General features: G+C 35.4%; 1 protein-coding gene across 1 annotated transcript; it reads left to right on the plus strand.

The window, feature by feature from the left end:
• The first annotated feature begins 460 nt into the window (after nucleotides 1-460).
• Nucleotides 461-16,576, plus strand: LOC137823288 (probable ubiquitin-conjugating enzyme E2 26). Its single transcript, XM_068628389.1, has 7 exons — nucleotides 461-988; nucleotides 2,250-2,393; nucleotides 2,483-3,472; nucleotides 3,554-3,617; nucleotides 3,974-4,113; nucleotides 4,208-4,519; nucleotides 16,107-16,576. The coding sequence occupies exons 1-7, from the start codon at nucleotides 917-919 to the stop codon at nucleotides 16,404-16,406; spliced, it is 2,022 nt and encodes a 673-aa protein (XP_068484490.1). The 5' UTR covers nucleotides 461-916; the 3' UTR covers nucleotides 16,407-16,576.
• The last annotated feature ends 360 nt before the right edge of the window (nucleotides 16,577-16,936 follow it).

Below are 16,936 nucleotides of genomic sequence, written 5' to 3' on the forward strand. Positions count from 1 at the left end.
TCAAACTTTAATTGACTTCAAAGTAGAATTCTTTTTGGACACAATGAGAGAGATATTTTATTTGTCCTAATTAGTTTATGTGTTCTCCTTACAATCTTAACCAATATTATTATATTTTTAAAGTTTTTATTTGCCAACTAATTTTAAGAATATCTTTTATTTTTATTTAAGATTTATGTAGTTTTATTAAATCTTTATGATTAATAACTAGTAGTTCTATAATCGACTATGTATCTTTTTATTTATTTCTAAAGATTTTGATAGTTTATTAAATATTATTTTTATTAAATCTTGTTAATATCAGTAAAATTCTCATATTAAATATTATTAAAATTCTTAATTTTAATGAAAAGAAAAAATTCATTAATTGTTTGAAAAATTGACGAAAATCCATCTAATAGAATGTTAAATGATAATGATTTTTTTTTTACATATAATTAAAAAATAGTTTTACAATTTTAAATTCTCGAGTTTCCTTCAACCGAAGGGCATTAACCGAAAGAATGAAATAAAACAAGAATCGCGCACGCACATATACACGGTTGTTCGTTGCAGGCCATGCCGATGTTCATGACAAGGCGCGAACCCCCTTTGATAAGAACCTTTCTCCTGCCTCTGCCCTCTTCACATTGCATCCTCTCTTTCTCTCTCCACCCTATTCACATTGCATCCTCTCTTTCTCTCTCTACCCTCTCCCCTTTGCGTTTTCTCCCTTTTCTTTCTCTCCTCTCTCTCTCCTCAAGCCACCTTTTGACATCTCCATCGAACGATCCACCAGCATTCCTCTCACTCCACTCCACAGTAATAACCCTTTCCTCACTCACTCTCACCAAATTCGCTACTCTCTCTATTCTCCTCATTCAAACGCCGTCGTTTTCTCCGACTGTGTTCCCGCGGAAGCTCTTTTCATCCGGAGATGGACCCTGACGACGTCGAGAATCCACCTCCGGTGACTACCAGCACAACCAATTCGATGAAGCTGAAAGAGGTATACAACTATGCATATCTCAGTGTGTATATATATCATCACTGATATTTGTTTTCTTTAATTTAATTTAGTTTTCTTTTTTTCCCAAATTGTTTTATTTAGACTGAGCTCTGACTAAATTCTTGAAGTTTCTGTTCTAATATGGGGTTTTGGAGGATGATCGTGTTCCGGTTGATCAATTTGGGTTTAAGTTGAGGCTTTTGATTTCCAAAGTTTTTTTTTTTAATGTTGCGGTTGCATGCATTTGATTGAGTGCGAGGTTTGTCGGATTGCATGCAACAAGCTTCCTTTGTCGGTGTTGTGTTTCGGGAGAGGGATTGTGTCTTGATTGCAACATTGTAAATTTTGTGTGTTTTTTGGTTTGTGATGTTGTTTTTGTTTTATTTTTTCAGTCTAGTCTCCAGAGTTTAAACTTGTTTAGTCTGGTTGTGAAATTGTGTTTATCAGCCCAAGTTGGTGGTTTCTGTTGTTTTTTACACTAACAATGTTGATTTTGGATGATGTGGCAAACCTGTATTTGATGTGGTATGTTCATGTGTTACCGAGTTAACCAACTTAGTGTGGTAAATTGGTTCATGTTCTTTTGAGATTGCAGGTTTTTTTCCTAATGGTTGCACTCTTGTTACCAAGATTAGCTGACGTTTTAGGACTTTTTGGCACAATGTTTGGTGATTTAGCTAAGATTGGATTTCACTGCTGTCGAGTTCGATCTGCTTTCTCTTTTTTTTGGTGACGCTTCAGAAAAACATAACGACAAGAATTTTGATACAATTATGCTATTGTTGGAAGGAATAAACAATCGAAGAATTAACAAGCGTGCCAAATAATTTTATATAAAAGGTTTTTCTGTCCGTTTTCATTCTTTTCTTTTGTTACCCAGAAATTTTTCTGGTATTGTTCCATGTAAAGCTGTGTTCATATTTAAATTTGGGTTGTTTTCAGTTAACATATTGTAATTGCAATTCCTAATTGTTTAGTTGTTTCTTCCCCTGTTGTATCGTTGCTGGGAATGTCTTAACATGCTGCATTGCTGATTAATTATGTCTTCATCATAAATTTTGAACAGTGTCGCTTTCTTTCCTAATTTTGACTGAGATATTCGAATTGACTGAATTGATTGAATTTACATACACTTCAATAACAAATTTTTCCCTTTTATATAATTTTATGTTTTCTTGTTTTTTTTTTCTAAGATTCAATTATGTCTATGGGATTTATATTTCTCTTAGACTTGTATATTAATTGTGTTTTACTTTTGTAGGCCATAAGGCATGATGTGATTGACATAGACCACAACGGCAATGATTTTGCTAAATTAGTATTAATTGGTGATAAAGTTAGTAAAATTGAGAAGGGGAAGGCGATAGCAACCATTCATGATGGTTATGGTGATCATCAAAATATGGTATACGATTTATTGTTTCTCACAAATGGTTGTTGTTATCTTTTCTAACATTCTAAAAGACTCAAATTTTGCTTGAATTTTTTTTTCAGGAATTGTTTGATGATGTTATGGATAAATCTGGATCAGGTGATGGGCATAATTCTGACAGCTCATGTGATGATGATGACTACTCTGATTTGTTTTCGGATGATTACATGGACGTAGACCAATATGCTTTACTACAGTCACATTTTGATAATGTGGACATACCTCCCGGAATTGAGGTACCTATTCCTTGGTTGGCAGAGTATGATATAGGTTCAAAAAAGACTAACAATGATTCGTTGCCTCCATGGTCTCATACCAAGTCTGGTGCTTACAATTCTCAAGTGACTGATTTATCTCAGCCTTCATTAACATTAGAGCCTACTAACCTTGAAACCCAAGGACCTTCAGGTAATTCTAATTTGCAAGTTAAAATGAATAAGCACCCTTCTGCACAAGAGTCATCTTCCCCTCTGGTAACTTGCCCGAGTAAGAAGAAATCAAATGCCCCAAAACACAGGAAGCATAAGTTAAAGTTGGCATTTGGAATGAAGTCATCTAAATCTAATTGTGCTCCTGCTAACCACATCTTTGTAGACAATTTTGAGGCCAAGAAACTGCCAGATGTAAGTGAGGTACTAAATTGGGGACATTTTGGAAATTCTAAGACAGCAGTTGGAAGTAACACTTTACATCATTCAAATTTTGTTGGATCTTCTTTTCATTTTCCTGGAGCTGGATTTAGTAACGATATGTGGTTAAAGAAAGATTTTCATTTTCCGGCAGTCCCTAGTTATAAATATAAATCAAGTTTTGTTGGTCCCTTTGTTCCTTTTCATGCTCCTCCCGAGCATTTGTTTGATAACTCTTGGCTTCATTGTTCTGTGGGAGATGGAAATAATGAAGCAGCTGCAGCTGCCGATAATACTGTTGCTACAATATCTGATGAAGCTAGAGACGAAATTTTGAGAAAATTTCAAAATTTTAAACAATTTGACACCATTGAAAACACTTCAGATCATTACTTTGTTAACGCCAGCTGTTCCGGGACACAGGTAACCTTTTAATGCATTCCTTTCTTTTTTCTGTTTTCATATTAATTATTTAGGCTTGATGTCAATTTATTTCCTGAATAGATTCCACAGAGTTGTGCTAAAAGAATCCAGGAAGAGTGGAAGTCATTGGAGAAGGATTTACCGGGTGAGAGTTTGTTTAATATTCCTGTAATAATGCCTAAAACATTTTCCATCAAGTCACACTCTGTATTTTATTAAATTGTTTTCTTTTTGAGCTGATGGATCTTATCATGTGATTGTTATTAATATGATAAGGATACTTATTGTCATATAAAAAGACCATTTGCATAGCTTCATTATATATATACTTATGAAACAGTGGTTATCATTGTTTTCCTTCATGGAGTCCAGATATAATTGGTCTGAAACTAGAAGTTAATATGGCTGTATATCATGTTTGGAATGATTATGAGCAATGTGCTACATGCTTTTCGGGCATTCCCTTGCTGTTTCTTTGACACTATATTTTATCTTGATCAGATTCAATATTTGTCAGAGTCTATGAATCAAGAATAGATCTTTTGAGGGCAGTAATTATTGGAGCAGAGGGAACGCCTTATCATGATGGCCTTTTCTTTTTTGATGTTTTCTTCCCAAGTACCTATCCCACTGTACCCCCGGTCTGTGGTTGAGGATACTGTATCTGAATTGCACATTTTTTTATGTTCACTTTTTTCTCTTTTCAAGTCTAATCAAGGGCATTTTTCAATGCAGCAAGTCCACTACCACTCTTGTGGGCTTCGGCTCAACCCAAATTTATATAGTTGTGGAAAAGTTTGCCTTAGTCTACTTAACACCTGGACTGGCAATAAGTATGAGAAGTGGATTCCAGATGTTTCAACAATTTTACAGGTTCTGGTCTCTATACAGGGTCTAATCTTGAATTCAGAGCCATACTATAACGAGCCTGGATATGGCCGTCTCATAGGTTCTAGAGAGGGTACATTTAATTCCTTGCATTACAATGAGAACACATTCATCTTATCATTGAGGACAATGGTGTATATCATGAGAAGACCTCCAAAGGTTTTTATTCTTGAAATATCTCCTTTCATTTTTTTATATATTAAATAATTTGTATCATTTGAAAAAGTGTACTTGTCATGTTCACTCATACTAAATTGCACATTGATGGAATGTCTTATCATGTAGTGAATCCAAATTTCATGCATTCACACCCAATTTCATGCATTGCACACTTCATTGTATAGTTGTTTGGGACCAACTGGTGCATTAATGTATGATTTACCAGTTCAACAGCAAACCCATAGTCACTTAAGATATGCTCACTGCTGTTATTAATAAAGTAGATATGGGCCACGCTGATCAGTATAAAGCTGGGCCTAATCTGTCATAGGATGTTAGGTCAATTAGAGACAAAAAGGCTCCCCGTCTAGTTGAAGGACTACTGTTGATGTTAAATTTCCCTTAATTCTGTTTTGCTGTGAACCATGTGGATGGTTAACCACTAGAGTATATTTGGTGCATTGGGCAATTGCTTGCGGAGTGAAGAATTTGTTGAATTTTCTGTTTGGACCTTCCTTTGCTCGATAAAGGTTTTCTCATTTATCCTTCATCAATATCTATTGGTTCTTTATTGATGTCTTATGCCTCCAAAAAATGATGAACTACTTCAGTAAGTAATGTATGGCCAGATGTTCTAATGCAAACACAATTCAAGGAAGTGTTCAAATGGAGATGGTGATCATGATTAGATTCTTCAACAATCTTCCAACAAGGGTGGTCCTCAACTACTACACACCCCGAGTCCAATGAAGATCCACCTTCCAACCGTTTATGCCTATGAACCACTTGCTTGCATTTTTCAAGCTGAATAGTATTTGGCTTTGACGCACACTTCTCTTGATGAACAAATTGCATTTCTTCCCTTCTCTATGTAGAGACAAGCTCTTGCATGGTATTAATGAGTGTTTCCTAATCTTCAAATCATGACTAGGGATGCCTTTTTCTACTCCGTGGAGCTCTGTTTTTTCTATTGTAGTTAGAAACCGTTAATCAAGGTTGTCAAACTTGAGAGTCTACGTAGAGTTTATTTTATATTAAACAAATATTTTAGTAACATAATTAATCAAAGTAGTTAAGTCCACAACACTAAAATAACTACATTTAGTAGGGAATGGAATTATATAACTTTCAAGTACCTCAAATAAATAAGTTCATACAAATATTACAAAAGTTAAATTGTTAAAGTCATATAAATTAAATAACTAGAAATGGACAAATATCAAGTTTCTATGTCCAATCCTCTAATGATATCATCCTCTCCTCCATCATCATCATCTTCATCACAATCATCATCTTCCCCTGATGAAAATTGTACATGCACATTGGCATCAAAAGTTATATTATCAAAGATCAAGTGCATCTAGAATTGGATCTCTTGTTGCTCCATCTAATTGAACATTTTGACCATCATATGCACCTTGAACTTACTCAATCTCATCAATATCATCTCCCTCCTTCTCAGTTATCCATTCTTCATATGATTGAATATCATCAAAGGGAAGAGCAATCGTTTTTCTAATTTGCTTATTTTTCAACTTCAATTTACACATGACATAAACCAAATCATTCATCTTTTTTCTGATGCAAATGGTTTCTTCTCTTTGTATGAACCTATAATTAAATAGGAAATTTAGTGAATATATAATCTAAATAAAGGAATTATAAATAACTTAAATTACCATTTCATATGAGCTCCAATTACGCTCACATCTAGAAAAGATATAAGTCAAGCTTAGAACTCGGATAACAAACCTCTTCAACTTTGGAATTTCATTCCTAAACATCTCCCACCATTCTCCAGGAAGTAGTGCTTTCCTACATTCCTTTGCATCATCCATTGCAAAAAGTTCTCTAGCATAATGAAAATCAACAAGTTGTAATTAATTTGTCTTCTTTCTGCAACATCCTTAACCAATCTTTTCATGGACGTATACAACCCTTCTTTCACCTCATAATCATCAACTCTAAACTCAGGTTCATAATGGAAGTGGGGATTGAGATAATATGAAGCTGCATGCAAAGGCCTATGAAGTTGATTATCTCATCTTGCATCAATTATTTTCCAAACATCTTGGCTACATTCAATACCAACTATCATATATTAGAAATAATTTCACAAATAAGTAATTAAATTTTGGAAGAGAGAAGCTATAGAGTTTTTACCTTTTCTAAGTATGATTAAAGTTGCACTTAATCTTCTCCTTTTGCACAATCCATCACTTCATATATGAAACCCATTGCAGGCTTCATATCTGAGTCCACCACTTTGAGGCACGTGGAGACATCCTTCCAAAACCTACTATCTAATATCACATTTTCCACTTTTTGCCCCTCTTGTGAAATTCCAAAGTTGCTTGTTTTCCATTCTTTAGAGCTGAACATGGTCAACGATTATGCTTTCAATTCATGAAGACAAGCTAGAGTCAAATAAGCCATGGCAAATCTAGTCACACCCAGCCTTATAGTCTCTTCCTTTTGTGAACTTCTTCAACATGCTAATTAACATTGATCTGCCATAAATGTAAGTGATGATCTTTCTTCCTTTCTTGATAGTAATTTGATGGACCTTCAAATTCTTTTCAAAATCTTCAAAAATCAAATGAATGCAATGTGAAACACTTGGGGTCCAATACAAATGCTCCCTTTTTTGCATCAACAACTCTCTAGCTACCTTGAAATTTGCAACATTATCAGTCACCACTTGCACTACATTTTCTTCTCCAACAAATTTAACGATGTCATCCAACATCTTAAATACTTTATATGCTATTTTTTATATGTATGAGGTGTCCAATGGATGAAGAGAAATAGTTCCTTTAGGACTATTCACCAAGATGTTACAAATAGAATGTCATTTTTTTATTTGTTCACCCCATCAAACATAATTGTGCAACCTATTCTCTTCCACTCATCCTTGTATTCTTGAAGTATTAAATCAATTTTGTTGACTGCTTGCTTCAAGAACTTCTCTCTAATATCATGATAAGATGGGGGTTCATAGCCCACTCCATATTTCCCAATCATTTCACACATCTTTGCAAAAGTGGGATTTTAATTATATTAAATGGAATACACTTCTGTAAAATAATTCAGCAACTTGAGCATCGACTTCTTCTTTATAACCTTTTTTCATCATTTGATTTATGGTAGCTTGAATTCCCCCCTACTGCCACCAACTCTTTCTTTTCCCTTAGAACCAAATATACTTTGTCTTTCTTCAACCCCCTCATTTTCTTTTCTGCGACAACTTTTTTCACCAATTTTTTTAATTTCTTTTGAAATAGAATCACAAGGTTCATAATCCTCCCTAGTTCCAACAAGATGATGCTTGAATGTGAATATTCCTCCACTCACAATCTTTGAACAATAGTTACAATTTACTTTTTTTTTTCCATTCCCATTAACATCTATCACATGCTTCCATCCAATGTCTGATCTATTTCCTGGAGCATTTCTACTTTTACTTTTAATAGATGAATATGCACTTGGATTGCCCCTAGTTGAATTTGATCCAGTCCCAGATATTCCTTAAAAGACGATGAATTTGAAAAATGAAATATTTTTAAATTAGAAACAAAATTCATTTGAAAAATAAAAATAAAAATGTTCACAATGTGATGCATTGTTCCAATCTGCCAAATGAAAAAAAAAATCTCAACTATAAGTTATAAGTTTCTCCCAATCTACAGATGCACCCAAATTAATTTTTTTAAAGTTTCTGTTCTGCACCACGTTTTCTCCCACTTAAAAAGAAAACCTTGCAACAAAGCAACTCAGATGAACGACTCTAACCTGATATCAAATCACCATCATAGACTTGCACGATGACGAATGACACCACCGCATGACGACAAAAGCAACCATCGCGCGCGACCACAAACGCTGCTTCGAACACCACTACTGCACCTGACCATGAACACCACCATTGAATGCGACCGCAAAAGCCACCACCGTACAAACAGAGAACAAGGCGAGCTAGCGAGCACGACAAAGGCAATGAACAACGAAACTAAACCTCAAATGCACGAGCTTCAATGCCAGTGAAAAAGGTCAGTTTATTTGATTTTTTGTTTCAAACGACAACATTTTGGGTTTAAATGAAAAACCCTTTGGCCTCACCAACTCGGAGACAGACTCACGAGTTAAACTAAGTTCACCGCGAGTCTACCGAGTTTACCCCAAAACCGTGTTTGGTTTCGATTTAACTCGCTCGGGGTGAGTGGGAATGTAAACTCAGACAAGTGAACAAGTTAAATCGCGATTTTTATAACCATGTCGTTAATAGTTTATCTTTAAATATATAAGTGATAGTTATTAATTCAGATTCATTTGTAAATTTTCCAAAATCTCTCCTTATTGAATTTAGTTCAGAATCCATTCTTCCCTTGGAATCCCTAGTTATTTCAATTCTTTCAGTAATTCCTGCTAGAATTGTCTACATTAGTGGTATCCAACATATTTAATGGGTTTTCAAGGTGTTTAGGTCCAACTTTATATTGTCTATCACCCTCAAACAGATAGACAAAGTGACGTTAATAAGTGTTTGGAACCTTCTTAAGATGCATGTGCGAAGATGTTCCTTAGGATTGTTCAAAGTGGTTAGCTTTGGCTAGGTGGTGGTATAATAAACTTATCACAGTATCATGAAAGCTAGTCCTTATGAAGTAGTTTATGGCTAGCCTAAAACCCTTTAGCTTATCTTCCTTGTTTATCGGGGGACTTAAGAATAAAACTAGTTGATAGAAGTTTGCAGAAGAGAGAAGAAACATTGAAACTGATTAAGTTCCACATGAGAAGAGCACAAAACAGGATGAAATAACAAGCTGATAAACACATAAGTAATCAAACATTTGATATTGTGACTTTGTGGCTTTTCGAAAAAATGCTAAGCTAGCTCCAAAGTATTTTGGTCCATTCTTTATTGAAGATAAAATTGGATCAATGGCAATATAAGTTGCAGCTTCCTGCTCATTCTAAAGTTCATGAAGTGTTTCATGTTTCTCAACTCAAAAGACTTGTGGGATGTGACATCAAGTTCTATTCCTATGGATGATACTAGTGTCATAATAAATTCTTGATTAAATGACTTGAAGAGAAGCAACAAAGCAGTTACCAAGGTCCTAGTTCAGTGGAAGCATCAATTGCCCAACGAAGCTACTTGGGAGTTCTTCTATGATCTCCAAAGGAAGTATCCATATTTTAATCCTTGAGGACAAGGATTTTGTTAATGTATGGATAGTTATCCTTAAATATGAAGTGATGATGATCTGAATTATTAATTCAGATTCGTTTGTAAAATTGCTAAATCTCTCCTAATTCAATACAGTTTGGAATCAATTCTTCCCTTGGAATCCCTAGTTCTTTCAATTCCTTGAATAATTCCTTCTCCTAGAATTGTCTACATCGGTTTTGGTCCCTTGTCCTTCGAAATAATTGATTTTCCGTGTTCAAGCTCCATCAAATCAGATAGGTTTTCGATTTTCAATCCGAGTAACCTTAGCCAATTGAGTGCAAGGTTTATATATGGAGGTTCTCTTGAATTGTCTTTTATGTAGTTTTTTTTATGACAAACATCGTGAGTTGGTCGTGCTTTGTTCTCCCAAACTTGCCCAAGCCATTGGGTTAGCTACTTTTAATTATGGACAAGTTTGTGTGTTATAATTGTTTCTCTCAATGCCACACATCACCCAATTCCTTATCTCTCTCTCTCTTTCTGCACACACCGCACTATGTGTCAAAAATCTAGCATCGCTAAATCGACAAACTCCTTCGGTGGCCTCTCACACAACGATAAACACTCATTTTTTTGTTGGTATAATACCCTCACGGATTCTATTGGACTGAACACCTCACTTTGCCTACTTGAAATACACACATCAAACAACATACTAACACTCACTCACAACTTCGAAGAAGATTGTAAAAGGATACAAAAAATGGAGAACTTCTCATTATTCCCTAAAAGCATGCTACAAAACACATATAATTCTGTTTTTGAACTAAACATAATTATTAAATTCTGTATTGACAGTTGTCGCTATAAATGTTATTACAATTATCCCCCTTATTGAAGGGACTTGACCAGAAGGCCTTGGAACAGCCTAATCAAAATCTAGAAATTGCTGCTGCAATTGGTGTAGTTCATGCCAAACTGCATCACGAGGATTACTTCCATTGAATTAAAACCTTAGTAATAGGGTTATTTGCTTTCTTCATTCTTTTGTCCAATACAACCAATGGTTTAAGTTGAATGTCCCCATCCTCAGTATAGGCTGGAAGATCCTTGTTAACAATGTGATCACCGTGATAATTTTTTAATAAAGAAACATGAATAACAATATGAATTTTAGTTCTAGTAAGTAGTTCAAGTTTATAGTGTACTGTACCAATTCTTTCTGAGATTGGAAAAGGTCCATAATATCTTGTAGCCAACTTATGGAATGGTGTGTTGGCTAATTCCATTTGGTTATAAAGCTATATCTTAAGTAGACCAAATCTCCCACATGAAATTCCTTATATAAACAATTCTCAATTAGTTTCATTATGATTTGAGCTTTTTGTAAATTGAGGTGCAAGATTTTAGTGATCTACTCTCTAGTTTTTATAGTGTAATCAACCGCTTTGACTAGAGAATATCCTTCCAAAGTGATATTGGATATTGAAGGAGGATAACCATATTATGCCTCGAATGGTGTCATTCTAGTTGCTATGTGAAATTTGGTAGTACATAATTCAGCTGAAGACAAATGATCAACCCATTAGTTTGGTAAGTCCTTGATAACACAACGTAAGTAACCTTCCCAAACTTTTCTTCTTATTACAAAATATGGTCCAACAACTATCTCTCCTTTTCCTCCAAAGAATCAATCCATCAAAAGTGTAATGTTTGTAAGGTCTGCGGCGTGACTGAACCTAATCCAAAATTTTTGTAGTTTAGGATCATGTTTCCACGAGTCTTGAGCCTCCAAAAGTAAGCTTGAAGCAACATGAAAAATTGTAGTATCTAATGCTAAAATCCTTACCCTTATATTCAATTCTAAAATCCAACCCCACTAGCTTCTCCAATTCCCAATTCTGGATTAAAGTTGTTGGAGCTTGCTCCAATAAGTGTTTCAAGGCTTTTTATTCAGTTTTGATTATAAAATGTTGACCCAAAAAAAATGTTTCCACTTCTTCACTGCAAACAATATGGCATAAAACTCCTTTTCATAGGATGAAAGTAATTGATATTTGTGACCCATGGCTTTACTAATTTAAGCTATTGGGTGACTTTTTATGAATATCAACCTCTGCCATCTAACCTGATTATTCCCGCTCCTCAAGTCCAGTTTAGAGAAATAACTTGCACCACTTAGTTCATCCAATAAATCTTCAATGAAGGGTATAGGGAACATTTTTTTGATAGTCAAGGCATTTAATTTCCTAAAACCAATGCAACATCTCCAAGAATAATCATTTTTCTTAATCAACACCAAAGGAGAAGCATAACAATTGCCACTTTCCCAAATGAAACATGTGGTTAACAAAGCCTTCATTTGCCTCTTGATTTCTTCTTTCTAGACTCGTGGATACCGATAAGGTTTAAGACAAAATGGTTTGTCATCAACCGAAAAAATGTGGTGATCGTATCGCCTTTTAGGTGGTAAAGACGTAGGTTCCTTGAATAATCGAGGAAATGATCCTAACAACTATTGTAAATCTGAATCTTGATCGTAAGATAAAGTGGTTAAAGGTTGATCTGTTGTAACATTATAGCACATTGATGCTTGTAGAGACAATAATACATCTTAATATTTGGATGATTTAATTTTTCGAGCGAGTTCACACAAATCTAGGGAGGAATGTCCCCTGTAAGCAAACTAGTTTTCCTTCATGCTCAAATTTCATAGTTAACTGACCACAATTCAATTCCATCTAATTTCACCCAATGTTTTGAACCATTGCATACGAGAATAACCCCAAAAGTGTTGCTAGGTAACACCAAAAAATCAGCTTTGAAAACATGATCATGGAACCTTGACTGCACTAAAGGACAACTTTTAGATACAAATAATTCCTTATCAAAAGCAACCATCACTGGAAAAGTATGTATACTACAATATTTTAGTCCAAGTTCTTTAACCCAATTAGTACTTATAAAATTGTGAGTACTACCTGTATCCATTTAAAAACGTAACAACTTGCTCTTAATCCATCCTTTCAACTACAGAGTTGTTACCTCCAGCTACTCTTTGTAAAGCATTCAATGAAATACGAACATCTTCATCCTTGATTAAAGCAAGACTCTAATCCATAATATCAGTGTATGTCTCCCCTCTGAATGGGATGTAGAGTCCTTGGCTATATGTTCTTAAGCATTGAAAATAGCATTCATCTTGCCCCAAACTTGACACTTTTGCTTATGATCATTATTCTACTTTTCAAAACAAAATCAACAAAGTCCTTTAGCAATACGTTCACTCAAGGATGATGCAAAAGAGGGATGCGGACTTTGAGTGTGATTTAAAGTAGTAATAGAATAATTTCGAGTACTAGAAGAAATAACAAACCCCCAAACAACATTTCTCTCCCCAAATTCTGAAGGAAATGACTTACCCAAAGAAAACTTGTGTCATAACTTGAAGAACTTATCTTGTAAACTAGCAATACGAATTGCCTCATGCATAGAACCCGAAGTATGCACCCTGACTAATTTTTCTAATTACACGGTTAGTCGAGAAAGGAAAAACTTTAAAGCCAACTCTTTCGAAATCGCTACCCGAGCCAATAATGTATCAAATCTTTCAAGATAATCAAGCAAGGTCCCATCTTGCCTCAGTCTTGCAAAATCAACTATAAGATCATCAACATCGCTGGAATCAAATCTGCAACCCGCATCTTTTAAGAATTTGTTGCCAAGATTTCCCTTCATTATTAACATTTTACATGTAATGCCTTTTCCAAGAAAAAGCTTTACAATCCATGGAAAGAAGCAATAAACAACTTCTCTGTGACTTAGGGGTTCCCTCTAATTCAAAAAATTGTTCCGCTTTGGCCTTCCATTCTTGAAAATTTGATCCATCAAGTGAAGGAAATGGAACTTGTGCCCTTTCCAATGTTGAAACAACCGTTTCAGCTTATTCAACATTCATATCATGTGGTAAAGATGCGTTGAGGCTGCAAATGCTATCGTTGGGCCTTTAGTGGACTTTTGCACCGACTCCAAAGAATGTTGAACATATTCTTGATGATCGGATAGGTTCTTTTCATAAGAATCAATCCTAGATTCCAATTCTTTTGTGGCCACCATTATCACCTAGCAAATTGATACTAATTGTTATAATTGTTTTTCTCAATGCCACACGTCACCCAATTTCTTATCTCTCTCTCTTTGCACACACCACACTGTGCCAGAAATACAGCACCACTAAAACCGACACACTCCTTCAGTGGCCTCTCACACATAACGGTAAGCGCTTAATTATTTGTTGGTATAATACCCTCACGGATTCTACTGGATTGAACACCTCACTCTACACACTTGAAACACACCAACCAGCACACCAACACTCACAACTTCAAAGAAGTTTGTAAAGGATTTATAAAACTGGAGAACTTCTCATTATTCCTCCAAAACATGCAACAAAACAATATATATAATTCTGTTTTTTGAACTAAACAGAATTATTAAATTATGTTTTGACAACTGTCACTACAATTGTTATTACATTGCGGCACCTCTTTGTTATACACCGATTTCCTGTGACAATTGACCAACCCACCACAAACTTTGAGCTCAGATGTAACCCTTTTATTTCCTGGGCCTTCTTCCCCACGCACCATAGGTCTCCCCTCAATCCCAAGGAAAAAACGCCTCATTCAAGCATATATTCAAAATTGCAGCACACAGGTTGTGTTTTAATTGTGACGAGAAGCATGCACGCAATCATAGATTTGAGGATTGCCAATTTTTATTCATTCAGCATTTGAATGACCCTCTTGATGTGCCCATTATGGTGAAGCCCATGGTGGGGGACCACATTGCAGTTCCTATTGAATTGGTTAATGATTTGGAACCAACCACATTGGGTATGGCCCAATTTCATCTGCCTTTGGCCCTCTTGTGTGATCACCTTCTCATTGTACCCTATGTGTGTTTGGCACATTGATTTAGGCAGTTTGCATAACATTATGTAACCTCGTATGACAATTTTTGGGATTACCTGTGGTGGCTATTCCATTCATTCAATGTTTCTGTGGGTAATGCTGAGGCAATTCGATATTCTGGTGTTTACCATCAAGTACCCTTGAAATTTGTGGATCATGTCTTTTTCATGTTCCTTTCTATATCCTTTTGATACACAGTGTGCATTTGGTGCTGAGTGTTCAGTAGTTACTTACAGATGTTAGACCCATGTCTTTCTGAGTTTTCATTTTAGTCAGTTGCAATTCATGTGTCAAGGTCACCAATTGACCCTCACGGGGTCCACCTGATCCACACCTCACTAGTGCTTTCTATGCTCAGTTTTTTTGATTTGTGGCCAACTAATGCTATTGATTCATTTCATGCTTTCACCATTACTTCATACTCCCATTCCTCTTCCATTTCCACTAAAACCTTGATCCCAACTTCACCTTTCTATTTTGATCCCTCCCTTTTTAACCCAGACCTGATGGCCATTCTAATTTCCGCTTCTAACATATTGCAAATAACTCATGGCCTACCCCCTCTTCGTAACCATGATCATCACATCCACATCCTTCCAAACACTGCCCTCTTAATGTTTGGCTATATTGTTACAGGCAATGCCAGAAAGACATTTGAACTCTATGTTGCAAGAAATGTTACCTGAGGGTATTGTTATAATGAGCACTAGTCCATTTTCTTCTCTAATGTTATTGGTGAAAAAGAAGGATGAGACATGGTGATTTTGTGTAAGATTATCACTCACTTAATGCACTAACAATCAAAGATAAGTTTCTCATTCCCATGGTGGATGAATCATTAGATGAACTACACAGAGCCGGCTTATTTTCCAAGATTCACCTGTGCTCCAGTTATCATCAAATCAGACTGGACCCCGGAGGACACTTTCTAAACAACCTTTTGGACAGTGGATCCATTTTGAATTCTTAGCAATGCCTTTTCGGCTTACCAATGCCCCATGTACCTTCCAGGGGACTACAAATGAGTTATTTCATGCTTCTTTGCGTAAAACCCAAGATTGCACATCTGACAGTGTACAGCTGGGACAAATCTGTCAAAGGTTGTAAGGTCCATTAGAGAGAAAAAGCCTCCTGTCTGGTTGAAGGACTGCCGCTCGTGTGTGTCACCCAGTAGCTTAAGTTTCTTCTTTCAATTCTGTTTTGCTTTCTCTGAACATCTCATTGATCCTTCTCCCGTATTAGAATATGCAGATCCTTGGAAATATATGAATAGTAATTAGAACTAAGGAGTTTCTTTATATATATATGTGTGTGCGCGCATATGCGTGTATAAATAGATTTGCGTCTGAATGTATTTATGTGTATGTTCTGTAAATTATGTCTTAGTTGTAACTTCTTTTGGGTTAAAAAATTGGACTATTGAGGTTATTTTTTGTTTCAGAATTTTGAGGACTTCGTCGCTGGACAATTCTGCAGTCGAGCTCATGATATTCTGGTGGCATGCAAAGCATACATGGATGGTGCTCAAGTAGGTTGTTTGGCCAAAGGTGGGGTGCAGGATGTTGATCTAGGTCACAAGAGCTGCTCAAACGAGTTTAGGACATATTTATCTACGTGTGTGGACATACTTATTACAGAGTTCACGAAAATTGGAGCTAAGGACTGTGACAAAATCTTTCCACCGAGAGAGGAGAAAATTCCGTTGGTTGAAACGCCTGAGGCTGCTGTAATTCCTGATTAAAATTTGAGATATGAAGTCTTAGAATATATTACATTTTTCCTATTACTTAATATAGATGATAGCGTGTATGGTTTATGTTATATCGAACTCATTATAGATTCTAACAATGACTGAAAAGAATTCTGGAATATTGTTCCCTAGAATGTCATAAGATATCCTTCTTTGTTTTATTCTGGCTTAAGTTTTTTTCGTTGCCTATTTATTGCCTTGTACTTTGGGGTATCAGCATATGAAATGTGGCAGTGAATAACTATTTGATGGGTATTTGGGAATTAATTTTCCCAAATGTAATTTTATATTTTGAAATAGGAATTTCAAAGTGGAAGACAGTCCACTCAAGGTTTTTTTGTAGGAAATTGAATCAGTATTTGTTTTTAGTGTTTCCATTGGAAAATCACAGGTATGAAGTTTGGTAAATAAGTGTTTTAGTAGCTTAGTTTTTTTATGCATTTATTGTTTAAAGGTTGATAATAACAGTCATTTAACTATTTACAATACTTAAAATGTTTTGTCATTATATTCCTTTAAAT

The sequence above is a fragment of the Phaseolus vulgaris genome, chromosome 11 (genome assembly GCF_000499845.2).
Source record: "Phaseolus vulgaris cultivar G19833 chromosome 11, P. vulgaris v2.0, whole genome shotgun sequence".
Classification (NCBI taxonomy): domain Eukaryota; kingdom Viridiplantae; phylum Streptophyta; class Magnoliopsida; order Fabales; family Fabaceae; genus Phaseolus; species Phaseolus vulgaris.